General features: G+C 35.4%; 1 protein-coding gene across 1 annotated transcript in view; it reads left to right on the plus strand.

The window, feature by feature from the left end:
- The window catches only part of ATR (ATR serine/threonine kinase), a 105,366-nt gene that overhangs the window by 50,166 nt on the left and 41,004 nt on the right, over positions 1–14,196 (plus strand). Inside the window, exons 25-28 of the mRNA XM_061194588.1 lie at positions 1,433–1,553; positions 9,586–9,723; positions 10,558–10,768; positions 12,816–12,994. Coding sequence (XP_061050571.1) covers positions 1,433–1,553; positions 9,586–9,723; positions 10,558–10,768; positions 12,816–12,994 — 649 coding nt within the window. The remainder of the gene's footprint in view (positions 1–1,432; positions 1,554–9,585; positions 9,724–10,557; positions 10,769–12,815; positions 12,995–14,196) is intronic.

Raw genomic sequence — 14,196 nt, forward strand, 5'->3', positions numbered from 1 at the left:
TGCTGTACACATGTGTAAGATGAGACCTGTTTGAGCATGTTTAAGTGTTAACACTGAGGAACAAATAGAAAGGATCATGTTGAAGTTATGGAAGAGAGAAGTGGTAATTGATATAATAAGGACCCCGAGGGGCATCCAAAATGGTAGCCATATATCTAATGGAAGATTAGATTAGAGGAAGTGAAATCTCTTTTTCTGTAATAGAGGTAGATAAAATAATGGATGGAACTTAGCAGATTTTACAGATTTAGTTGTGGGATTGTGTTAATGGTTTCTTCTTTTTTTTCTTTCCATGAAGTAAGAAGTATAGGAGATGAGATTATTGGCTGAAAGTGGCAATGGAGTTGTTATAGGTGATGTAAGGAGAGTGGTGATGATTTGAAATAACCACTGTGGAAAAGAGAAGAGAGAGCTGATAAGGAAAACTTAAAAGGATTTCTGGGCAGCGTAGAGGTCCATTGAGGTTGAAGACTAAGATATGTAGTAGTACTAATCTCATAAGCAATTTAGTGATTTTTCCTCTATCAGTGCAGTGGCCTAGGTATCATTTCAGTGAAGGCAGGCATTTAGACTGATCCAAGGTTGGGAGCTTGGTGGATGGGTACAGCTGGTAAAGAAAATGTGGCAGTGGGGTGCGTACAGGATATTACCAAGAGAGTACTTGAAGTGAAGTACCATGGAGACCAAGCTGGCTAGGGAGAGAGGTAATGAAAGGAGGGTATTATAGATCAGGAGAGTTTAGCAGAGTCAAGGGACAGAAGATCTCAGTGAGGGAACAGATGTGTCAGAGTAACTGAGCAAAAGAACTGGAACTTTGGGAAACTGGCCATAAAGTGAGGTCTAAATAGTACATTTTGGAAGTGAAGAAGTTTCTATGTATTGGCAAGGGAGTCCCGATAAAGAAATAGAGGGGAAAGTCATTGAGAAGTTTTCAGTTTGACTAGATGGTTCAGCCAGACATTGAAGTCACTCAGGATGATAAGACTTGGTGAAGAAAGAAAATGCAGAGCAATTTACTAAATTTATCAGTGAGTTTGGTAATCAGTGGGTTTGGTAGATGCCCATAATGAGGAGTAGAGAATAGTATATATACCTGGGTGGCTTGAACCTCAAAGGAACAGATCTTTCTTGTACAATGACGGGGTTGGAAGGATCTGAAAGGAGCATTGAGGAAGGGAGGAAGCAGACTTAAATCCTTTGAAGTACTTGGGGTGTGCATGAATGACCTACCGCCCTGCCATTAAGAAGGCTTTAGGGAAAGCAGTGTCTTTAGCCAGATTTCAGTAAAGGCAAGGCAGTAGTGGGGTAGTCAGTGAAAGAGTTGATGTAGTTTCTTATGCTTTCTTTACTAAAGTTCTAAACAGATGGATATATATATATATATATATATATTTTTTTTTTTTTTTTTAATGAACAATTTTTTAAATTACAGATATAAGAGTTCTCAGAAGTCAACAGATTGGTCTGGAGTAAAGAAGCCAATTTACTTAAGTAAATTAGGTAATAACTTTGCAGAATGGTCAGCATCTTGGGCAGGTTATCTTATAACAAAGGTAAGAACTCTGTTCAGAATTTGACTGAACAGAAATTGTAAAGGAAACGAGAACATCTATCTGAATGCGTAGTACACACAGTAGGAATTATAATATTTGTGCTGATATAGAAGTTTTCGTAGGAAATGTTTACTACTAGAGAGTAACAATTTCTCTGTTGTTACTAGTAACAGTTTCTGAGTAAGAAGGTAGTTGTTTTATCAAGCAAATTACTATGTTCTTCATGTGTTTGTAAAATGTCTATTATATTATGTCTGTTCATTTTAGGTTGTAAAATAATACTGTTTAAAAGGATATAAATGCTTTATCAGACTTTTTTACATAATAAAAAGATTTCTTAGGTAATAAAAAGATAATATTATCCCTTAGTGGCTACTTCTAAAAGAGGGTACATTATCTGAACTTCCTCCAAAATAAAAGTAGAGGTTTGTTTTTCTTTTTTCCACACACACACACACACACTATATTTTATTTTTACAAGAGATAAATAGACTGACATCAAGCATTGTACATGGATGACCACAACAAAAGCAACAATGATTGCAATTACCAAACATGAAACACACTCATACTATGTCATAATATTGACATTCAGTCCAGTAATCCTCCACTGTAACAGCTCCTTTACTTTGCAGTGAAAATTGATTTGTATATTCTTTGCCTCTGAGTCCTTGTGGGATTTTTTTTTTTTTTTAATTCAAACAGAAAGTCACAAAAATTATACTCATCCTCATCAGTTCACTCAGTCCATGTAATTAATTTTTTTTTCATCTTGATCTTTTGTTAGCACTTTTATGAGTTCATCAGTTTTTCATTAGAGTTCTGAAAATGCTTATTCATTCATTCAGCAGTACAGTCAGTTACCAGAAACCTGTACTTGTCAGAGTCTTTTCCATGAATTTCTTGAAGATGAAACCCTTTTATAGGAACATATTTGCAAAAGCATCAGAGTACACGCAGAACTGTCTGTAAATGACAAAACACTTAAAAATGACCACGGTTAAAGATTTGATGAAAGTTCATAATAATGCAGTTGACAAGAAAATTAGTTATTTCTGAGATATACATTTTAAAGTAATAACTAGGATTATGACTTATAACATTATACCAGAACATATAAGATTTTTAGAAATTTCATGTAATGTCTGAAACATTTATATTAACATATTTCCATACAAATAACCCAATGAAAGTTTAGTATTAGTTGTTTTGTTTGTTTGTTTTTTTAATACTGCAGGTTCTTATTAGTCATCAGTTTTATACACATCAGTGTATACATGTCAATCCCAATCGCCCAATTCAGCACACCACCATCCCCACCCCACCGCAGTTTTCCCCCCTTGGTGTCCATATGTCTGTTCTCTACATCTGTGTCTCAACTTCTGCCTTGCAAACCGGCTCATCTGTACCATTTTTCTAGGTTCCACATACATGCGTTAATATACGATATTTGTTTTTCTCTTTCTGACTTACTTCACTCTGTATGACAGTCTCTAGATCCATCCACGTCTCAACAAATGACTCAATTTCGTTCCTTTTTATGGCTGAGTAATATTCCATTGTATATATGTACCACAACTTCTTTATCCATTCGTCTGTTGATGGGCATTTAGGTTGCTTCCATGACCTGGCTATTGTAAATAGTGCTGCAATGAACATTCGGGTGCATGTATCTTTTTGAATTATGGTTTTCTCTGGGTATATGCCCAGTAGTGGGATTGCTGGGTCATATGGTAATTCTATTTTTAGTTTTTTAAGGAACCTCCATATTGTTCTCCATAGTGGCTGTATCAATTTACATTCCCACCAACAGTGCAAGAGGGTTCCCTTTTCTCCACACCCTCTCCAGCATTTGTTGTTTGTAGATTTTCTGATGATGCCCATTCTAACTGGTGTGAGGTGATACCTCATTGTAGTTTTGATATGCATTTCTCTAATAATTAGTGATGTTCAGCATCTTTTCGTGTGCTTCGTGGCCATCTGTATGTCTTCTTTGGAGAAATGTCTATTTAGGTCTTCTGCCCATTTTTGGATTGGGGTGTTTGTTTCTTTAATATTGAGCTGCATGAGCTGTTTATATATTTTGGAGATTAATCCTTTGTCCGTTGATTCGTTTGCAAATATTTTCTCCCATTCTGAGGGTTGTCTTTTTGTCTTGTTTATGGTTTCCTTTGCTGTGCAAAAGCTTTGAAGTTTCATTAGGTCCCATTTGTTTATTTTTGTTTTTATTTCCATTCCTCTAGGAGGTGGATCAAAAAAGATCTTGCTGTGATTTATGTCAAAGAGTGTTCTTCCTATGTTTTCCTCTAAGAGTTTTATAGTGTCCAGTCTTACATTTAGGTCTCTAATCCATTTTGAGTTTATTTTTGGGTATGGTGTTAGGGAGTATTCTAATTTCATTCTTTTACATGTAGCTGTCCAGTTTTCCCAGCACCACTTATTGAAGAGACTGTCTTTTCTCCATTGTATATCTTTGCCTCCTTTGTCATAGATTAGTTGACCATAGGTGCGTGGGTTTATCTCTGGGCTTTCTATCTTTTTCCATTGATCTATGTTTCTGTTTTTGTGCCAGTACCATACTGTCTTGATTACTGTAGCTTTGTAGTATAGTCTGAAGTCAGGGAGTCTGATTCCTCCAGCTCCATTTTTTTCCCTCAAGACTGCTTTGGCTATTCAGGGTCTTTTGTGTCTCCATACAAATTTTAAGATGATTTGTTCTAGCTCCGTAAAAAATGCCACTGGTAATTTGATAGGGATTGCATTGAATCTGTAGATTGCTTTGGGTAGTATAGTCATTTTCACAATGTTGATTCTTCTAATCCAAGAACATGGTATATCTCTCCATCTGTTGGTATCATCTTTAATGTCTTTCATCAGTGTCTTATAGTTTTCTGCATACAGGTCTTTTGTCTCCCTAGGTAGATTTATTCCTAGGTATTTTATTCTTTTTGTTGCAATGGTAAATGGGAGTGTTTCCATAATTTCTCTTTCAGATTTTTCATCATTAATGTATAGGAACGCAAGAGATTTCTGTGCATTAATTTTGTATCCTGCAACTTTACCATATTCATTAATTAGCTCTAGCAGTTTTCTGGTGGCAGTTTTAGGTATAGTATCATGTCATCTGCAAACAGTGACAGTTTTACTTCTTCTTTTCCAATTTGTATTCCTTTTATTTCTTTTTCTTCTCTGATTGCTGTAGCTAGGACTTCCAGAACTATGTTGAATAACAGTGGTGAGAGTGGACATCCCTGTCTCGTTCCTGATCTTAGAGGAAGTGCTTTCAGTTTTTCACCATTGAGAATGATGTTTGCTGTGGGTTTGTCATATATGGCCTTTATTATGTTGAGGTAGGTTCCCTCTATGCCCACTTTCTGGAGAGTTTTTATCATAAATGGGTGTTGAATTTTGTCAAAAGCTTTTTCTGCATCTATTGAGATGATCATATGGTTTTTCTCCTTCAATTTGTTAATATGGTGTATCACATTGATTGATTTGCGTATATTGAAGAATCCTTGCATCCCTGGGATAAATCCCACTTGATTGTGGTGTATGATCCTTTTAATGTGTTGTTGGATTCTGTTTGCCAGTATTTTGTTGAGGATTTTTGCATCTATATTCATCAGTGATATTGGTCTGTAATTTTCTTTTTTTGTAGTGTCTTTGTCTGGTTTTGGTATCAGGGTGATGGTGGCCTCATAGAATGAGTTTGGGAGTGTTCCTTCCTCTGCAATTTTTTGGAAGAGTTTGAGAAGGATAGGTGTTAGCTCTTCTCTAAATGTTTGATAGAATTCACCTGTGAAGCCATCTGGTCCTGGACTTTTGTTTGTTGGAAGATTTTTAATCACAGTTTCAATTTCATTACTTGTGATTGGTCTGTTCATATTTTCTGTTTCTTCCTGGTTCAGTCTTGGAAGGTTATACCTTTCAAAGAATTTGTCCATTTCTTCCAGGTTGTCCATTTTATTGGCATAAAGTTGCTTGTAGTAGTCTCTTAGGATGCTTTGTATTTCTGTGGTGTCTGTTGTAACTTCTCCTTTTTCATTTCTGATTTTATTGATTTGAGTCCTCTCCCTCTTTTTCTTGATGAGTCTGGCTAATGGCTTATCAATTTTGTTTATCTTCTCAAAGAACCAGCTTTTAGTTTTATTGATCTTTGCTATTGTTTTCTTTGTTTCTATTTCATTTATTTCCGCTCTGATCTTTATGATTTCTTTCCTTCTGCTAACTTTGGGTTTTGTTTGTTCTTCTTTCTCTAGTTTCTTTAGGTGTAAGGTTAGATTGTTTACTTGAGATTTTTCTTGTTTCTTTAGGTAGGCTTGTATAGCTATAAACTTCCCTCTTAGAACTGGTTTTGCTGCATCCCATAGGTTTTGGGTTGTCGTGTTTTCATTGTCATTTGTCTCTAGGTATTTTTTGATTTCCTCTTTGATTTCTTCAGTGATCTCTTGGTTATTTAGTAACGTATTGTTTAACCTCCATGTGTTTGTGTTTTTTACGTTTTTTCCCCTGTAATTCATTTCTAATCTCATAGCGTTGTGGTCAGAAAAGATGCTTGATATGATTTCAATTTTCTTAAATTTACTGAGGCCTGATTTGTGACCCAAGATGTGATCTATCCTGGAGAATGTTCCGTGCGCACTTGAGAAGAACGTGTGATCTGCTGTTTTTGGATGGAATGTCCTATAAATATCAATTAAATCTATCTGGTCTATTGTGTCATTTAAAGCTTTTGTTTCCTTATTTATTTTCATTTTGGATGATCTGTCCATTGGTGTAAGTGAGGTGTTAAAGTCCCCCACTATTATTGTGTTACTGTCAATTTCCTCTTTTATAGCTGTTAGCAGTTGCCTTATGTATTGAGGTGCTCCTATGTTGGGTGCATATATATTTATAATTGTTATATCTTCTTCTTGGATTGATCCCTTGATCATTATGTAGTGTCCTTCCTTGTCTCTTGTAATATTCTTTATTTTAAAGTCTATTTTATCTGATATGAGTATAGCTACTCCAGCTTTCTTTTGATTTCCATTTGCATGGAATATCTTTTTCCTTCCCCTCACTTTCAGTCTGTATGTGTCCCTAGGTCTAAAGTGGGTCTCTTGTAGACAGCATATATATGGGTCTTGTTTTTGTATCCATTCAGCAAGCCTGTGTCTTTTGGTTGGAGCATTTAATCCATTCACGTTTAAGGTAATTATCGATATGTATGTTCCTATGACCATTTTCTTAATTGTTTTGGGTTTGTTTTTGTAGGTCCTTTTCTTCTCCTGTGTTTCCCACTTAGAGAAGTTCCTTTAGCATTTGTTGTAGAGCTGGTTTGGTGGTGCTGAATTCTCTTAGCTTTTGCTTGTCTGTAAAGCTTTTGATTTCTCCATCAAATCTAAATGAGATCCTTGCTGGGTAGAGTAATCTTGGTTGTAGGTTCTTCCCTTTCATCACTTTAAGTATATCATGCCACTCTCTTCTGGCTTGTAGAGTTTCTGCTGAGAAATCAGCTGTTAACCTTATGGGAGTTCCCTTGTATGTTATTTGTCGTTTTTCCCTTGCTGCTTTCAATAATTTTTCTTTGTCTTTAATTTTTGCCACTTTGATTACTATATGTCTCGGCGTGTTTCTCCTTGGGTTTATCCTGTATGGGACTCTCTGCGCTTCCTGGACTTGGGTGGCTATTTCCTTTCCCATGTTAGGGAAGTTTTCGACTATAATCTCTTCAAATATTTTCTCTGGTCCTTTCTTTCTCTCTTCTCCTTCTGGGACCCCTATAATGCGAATGTTGTTGCGTTTAATGTTGTCCCAGAGGTCTCTTAGGCTGTCTTCATTTCTTTTCATTCTTTTTTCTTTAGTCTGTTCCACAGCAGTGAATTCCACCATTCTGTCTTCCAAGTCACTTATCCGTTCTTCTGCCTCAGTTATTCTGCTATTGATTCCTTCTAGTGTAGTTTTCATTTCAGTTATTGTATTGGTCATCTCTGTTTGTTTGTTCTTTAATTCTTCTAGGTCTCTGTTAATCATTTCTTGCATCTTCTCAATCTTTGCCTCCATTCTTATTCCGAGGTCCTGGATCATCTTCACTATCATTATTCTGAATTCTTTTTCTGGAAGGTTGCCTATCTCCACTTCATTTAGTTGTTTTTCTGGGGTTTTATCTTGTTCCTTCATCTGGTATATAGCCCTCTGCCTTTTCATCTTGTCTATCTTTCTGTAAATGTGGTTTTTGTTCCACAGGCTGCAGGATTGTAGTTTTTCTTGCTTCTGCTGTCTGCCCTCTGGTGGTTGAGGCTATCTAAGAGGCTTGATGGGAGGCTCTGGTGGTGGGTAGAGCTGACTGTTGCTGTGGCGGTCAGAGCTGCGTAAAACTTTAATCCACTTAACTGTTGATGGGTGGGGCTGGGTTTCCTCCCTGTTGGTTGTTTTGCCTGAGGCAACCCAACACTGGAGCCTACCTGGGCTCTTTGGTGGGGCTAATGGCAGACTCTGGGAGGGCTCACGCCAAGGAGTACTTCCCAGAACCTCCACTGCCAGTGTCCTTGTACCCACCGTGAAACAGAGCCAGCCCCCGCCTCTGCAGGAGACCCTCCAACACTAGCAGGTCGGTCTGGTTCAGTCTTCCCCAGGGTCACTGCTCCTTCCCCCGGGTCCCGATGCACACATTATTCCGTGTGCGCCCTCCAAGAGTGGGGTCTCTGTTTCCCCGACTCCTGTCGAAGTCCTGCAATCAATTCCCACTAGGCTTCGAAGTCTGATTCTCTATGAATTCCTCCTCCCGTTGCCGGACCCGCAGGTTGGGAAGCCTGACGTGGGGCTCAGAACCTTCACTCCAGTGGGTGGACTTCTGTGGTATAAATGTTCACCAGTCTGTGAGTCACCCACCCAGCAGTTATGGGATTTGATTTTACTCTGATTGCGCCCCTCCTACCGTCTCACTGTGGCTTCTCCTCTGTCCTTGGACGTGGGGTATCCTCCTTGGTGAAGTCCAGTGTCTTCCTGTCGATGATTGTCCAGCAGCCAGTTGTGATTCTGGTGCTCTCGCAAGAGGGAGTGAGAGCACGTCCTTCTACTCCGCCATCTTGGTTAATCCCCCAAAGTAGAGGTTTTTTAAAAATGAAATTTCATGGAAAAATAGAGGTATATTTCTGACGTTTTCCTAATATGAAATTTTTACATACCTGACAGACAAAAAGGTACCCTGTGTTCACCCAGAATGTTTAAGGCATATTTAAATTTCACAACTTTTGTTTTTAATTCATATTTCTATTAGTGTTTTAAAATATTATTATAATAATTTGTACCTGGTAATTTCAAGAAAGTGTCTCTCATTTTTTAATGAACATACTGAAAATATAATATGTGAAATATTAAATTAATACTCTTTAATTACTTTCAGCTATGGAATATTTTATTTAGTTGTAGTTTAGTTTGTTTGTTTTTTTTAAGTGAAGGATTTGTATTTGAAGAAGAAAAAAACCTTTAAACTTTTATAAGAGAACAGTAATGTTGGTAAATTGAAGGTTAGATTATACCAATAAAATTTGACTCTAACACCAAGTAATTTAATTTTTTTATTTCTTTCATTTTCTTTCCTATAGTTAATCACTGTTTATTACTTAAGAAAAATGTGATCTTGTACTTAATGTGCTGGCCCAGAGAATACCTTCTGGTTACTTTCCTCATCTATGTGCTCAAGGAATAAATATACTAAATTTAATGTTAGCTAAGTAAAATATACTGTATTTAGGGAAGTTAATCTGTAACAAAACGTGATTCATTTTAAAATGAACTGTAAGGGGAAAAGACCATTTTTGCTGAGATAGTTGGCAGCCCAGGTAGCTACATTGCCTGTAGGGGTCTCAGCAGTTCAGGCACTTGACCAGAGGGATGGTGATCTGAAATCCTCCCCGCTTTGAGTGCCTTTCTCCATAGAATACCCACTCTGCAATGTTAAATTAGCTCACATGTTGTTTTTTGGCATTAATCAAAAGAATAAAATGAATAAAACTACTTACTCTCTCTAAACCATTGGAGTTTATAGGTGCGGCATGATCTTGCCAGTAAAATCTTCACCTGCTGTAGCATTATGATGAAGCATGATTTCAAGGTGACCATCTATCTTCTTCCACATATTCTAGTGTATGTTTTGTTGGGTTGTAATCAAGAAGATCAGCAGGAGGTAAGAAATATCATTTTATTTGGTTTCTGTTTGTCCAAACATTTATGCAATGTAATTAGTATTAAAAAGGCTACATATTAGTAGGAAATGTAGATCAAGGTATGCTATAATATGTAAGTACATATGAAAACGCTTACAAAATCCTTTTTTTATACTTTTATTTATCAGAGAGTTGTATAATGCTTAGTTCATATCCTTTACCTATTTGTGGTTGTGTATGTGTGTGTCCTTTTTAAATAATTGGTGGGAGTTTGATACGTATTCTGGATACCAGTTTGTGCCAGTCATATCTCACAGAAATTTTTCCAGTTAGTGGTTTTCTTTTTAAACTTTGTTTATATCTTTTGCCATGCAGAAAGTTTAAATATAAATGCCAAATTTATAAATCTTTTGTAACTTTTTAATTTAAACCTTTTATGTGATGCCTTCTCTTAGCCAATGTCATGAACATATTTTCCTACATTTTTTTGATCCTTTTGTTTTTACATGCCCTTCAATTACTCTGAAATTGATTTTTACAGATACTGTGAGGTATTGTTTAAAGTTTTATTTTCTACTAGTTAACAAGTAGTTTTGTGATCATTTATTGAATAATCTAGAAGAATTTTTTAATATTTTTATATTTACTCTTGTGACTCTTTTACAGTATATTTTCTTTACAGGGAAACATTTTATTGGCTTAATTATAGATGAGAAAAATGATTTATTATTAATCTATGATGGATTTTTTTTCTTTTGAAAATTATTGCCTTAAAATGATTAGTCTTATATGTCAGGTAATAGTAAAATGATATTATGCAGACATATTATTCACCATAAAATGGTTCTTCTTAGGTTTATGCAGAAATTATGGCAGTTCTAAAGCATGACGATCAGCATACCATAAGTACCCAAGACAGTGCATCTGATCTGTGTCAGCTCAGTACACAGACTGTGTTCTCCATGCTTGACCATCTCACACAGTGGGCAAGGCACAAATTTCAGGCACTGAAAGCTGAAAAATTTCCACAAGGCAAATCAAACAGAGATAAGGTGGACTCAATGAGTAAGTCATAACTTCTGTATACTTTCTTCTCTTAATTATTAACCAGTTAGCTCCTTTCTGTATCAGTTCTGTAATTTAAGCATTAGCTTTTAAAAGACCTATGTTTTCTTGCATCCTTTTTTTTTCCCCCTTAAGATGGCCTTTTTACTGAGAAAGAGCAGTGAATTTATAGTTAGAAAACCTCTCTTTAAATTCTTACTGTCACTTCCTTAAGCAAAACACATACCTAATTTTTCTTTGCATAAAATAGGGTTGATTTTATCTCCCTTAGAAGATTGAGGATTAATTGGGATGGTGATGATATAAATCATTAAGTGTGTATATATATGAATAGTGAAGTGTTCTTTATACTTTTTCACTTATAAGATACTCTTTGCGGTCTTTTTCACACTTAAGTTTTAAATTTCCAAGAGTTTACTTTCATTCATTTCATGGCCTATTTTTTTTTCTTTTTTTAATTCATCTTATTCTTCTTTTCCCTTTCTCTGGTAGTGTTTGGTATCCAGCAGGCTCTCCAAATATGCTTAATATATGTTACTATACTATACCCTGCTACACCTACTATCGTGCTATTTTTTTCCCTGTGATATTACAACTCCCACAAAGGTGACTAAAAGAGGAATCTCATTAGAGTTTAAAATGACACTTGCCCCTATGATACAAGCACTTGGTGAGAAGAATTATATTCATCAGACATTAATAGATACTCTTAATGTCTTTGAACTTTTGTGTTTTTCATTCTTGCAGCAAGTGGGTAAAGTATATGATACTTCTGCTTCTTGTATACTTCAGCCATTTTAGTGGGATCACATGATTTTCCCCCAAAGCTTCGAGGCTAATTGGAAAAACTGACTAAGACCCTTAAAGAGGCCTTCACTTACACCAAGTTCTCAGTTTGTGAGCATCTCCCTCTTGTTGTTCCTGTATCTGTGGAAGCACATACATTCCTGTTGTTAAGCACAACAGTTTGTTATTTTTCTAAGATTTTTTGGACTTGCAAATAATTATGTTTAGGGGAATGTTTTTCTCTGCAATAAGACTAATTATTGATATATTTTACATTATTTCAACAATTAAATGTTTGTTTCTGTTTCTGCATGTGAAAATGATAACCAAAAAACCAAACGCGAACTCCGTTATTACCATTTCTTACTAACATAGTAATGAAAATTCTAGCTTTTAAGAGTAACATTTGTAATGTTTCAAAAGTACAATACTTTAACATTTCTCATAATTTGAAATGATTTACAAATTTTGATGGAAGTAAAGAATTTATTTTAAATATAATTTCTTTTAAATTTACTATCTTGATTATGAAATTTATTTGTTTCCTGTTTTCTGCATGCTGTTATGAGTCATTATTAAAACTTATAAGTTTTAAATAAGAATTCTTAAACTGGATAGTCCAGAAGTTTCTCAGTTAGGTCTTTTCTTAGGCTCTTTAAAAAAATTACCATTTTAAAGTATTTGTGATTTTACTTGAAAGGTACTTTTACTTTTTATTTCCATTGTATTAGTTAATATTGTATATATAGCAACACAGGAAAAAAATAGATTGTTATCAAAGAATTCTAAACTTTAAAATTAAAAAGAAGGCTATTTCTATAATTCTGCTTTTTCCCTACTAATAGCTATACTTTATCAGTGTTTTTATAGTTATTAATAATAAATAACTCATCTTTGTATCTTTTGTATCATCTTTATATCTCCTCAACATTTAATATAAATTTACATTTAATTGTCACAACAACACTGTAAGTAAGGCAAGACAGATACTAATATTTCCCTTTTATAGATGAGGAAACAGAAGCTCAAATAAGTTAAATGACGGTTCAAGGCAAGATAAGTCATAACGGTGCTGTTGGAGCAGGAGTCTTCTGAGCAATCTTCTTGTTGGTAGTTACATTCTAAATAAGATACCCTAATACATTTAGATTAATTTATTTCATGAAATAAATTAAAAATAAATAAATTGAAATTTAAATGGATACTTTTAAAATTTCATCTTCTCAGTCTTTAATTACTCAATTATCTTTTTATAATCTAGTACCTACTGTGGATTATGAAGACTATCAGAGTGTAACTCGTTTTCTAGACCTCATACCTCAGGATACTCTGGCAGTAGCGTCCTTTCGCTCCAAAGCATACACACGAGCTGTAATGCACTTTGAATCATTTATTACAGAAAAGAAGCAAAATATTCAAGAGCATCTTGGATTTTTACAGGTTTGATATTCATATAGTGAACTTAATAATGACATTTAATATTGCCAGTCTTTTATGTTTAGATTGTTCATTTTATTGGTTTAGACGATAATCCTATGACTGTGTAGGGAAGAAAAGAAAGTAAGGGCCAGTGGGCCTAATACAATGGATTAAATAAGAGGTCAAGATTGTTGGGCTTCTTTTCAGGTCAAAAAGCAGAGTGTGGTGAGAGAACTGGAAAATGAGTAGCTTGTAGTCTTTGGGTGATTAGCCCTCTCCTGTCTTTTTCTTCCTTGTCTAGCTCTGAGTCTCTTGTTCATTGTTAAAGTCATTCCTTTACAAGGATGTTCAGCTCCCTCATCTTTCTCCCTCTGTGTTGTATTCACTTTGTAAGACTCCAGTCCTGGATAAACTCACCCATCTGCTTTCCCAGTGTCTGCATGTAAGCAGCTGAACATCACTGGAGAAAAATCACACAATGGATTTTTAACTGGTTTTCCTTTCAATTCATAATCTCAAACATCAGTGGGACTCTAACGCTGCCTTCAGTCATTCTATGTTTCTCTAGTAAAGACTAGAGAAACACTCTTTCTCACTCTTCAAGATGACTATTTCTTACCTTCTCTTCATTTCTCTGCTTCCACCTTACTTACTCTCAACGGATGATCTTGCTTCATTGTTCATTAGGAAAGTAGAAGCCAGATGTCTACCAAATCCGAAAATACATTGGCTTCTGTACCATATTCTCTTTCTTAGCTTCTCTTGTTCCTAAGGAAGGATCCCTTCCTGCCAAAATTCAGTTCTTCTACTTTTGTTCTTGATTTCAATCCTTCAGATATTCCTGCTTTCTCCAATATCATTAATTTTTCTTTCTCAACCAGAGTACATAGAGCATATAGACATGCTCTGGTGTTGCCTATCTTAAGTTTTTATAATTCCCTTGATCTTACAGTATCTTCTTCAGATACTTCCCATCTTTCTGTTTCCTTTCACAGTCTGTTTTTAAAAGAATTGCCCATCTTCTCTGTATTCCTTCTTTACTTCCCATTTACTCTTTGCCCATTCCAACAAGAGTTCTTTCTCCATTACACTGACTCTACTCTTGCTAAGAAAATTGGTGACCTCCATGTTACCAAATCCAATAAATGCTTCCCCGTCCTCATTTTCTTAACCTCATGGCATCATTTGACCACTTCTTTATTAAGGTATTTTCTTTTCTCTCA

Source organism: Eubalaena glacialis, chromosome 6, assembly GCF_028564815.1.
Source record: "Eubalaena glacialis isolate mEubGla1 chromosome 6, mEubGla1.1.hap2.+ XY, whole genome shotgun sequence".
NCBI lineage: Eukaryota > Metazoa > Chordata > Mammalia > Artiodactyla > Balaenidae > Eubalaena > Eubalaena glacialis.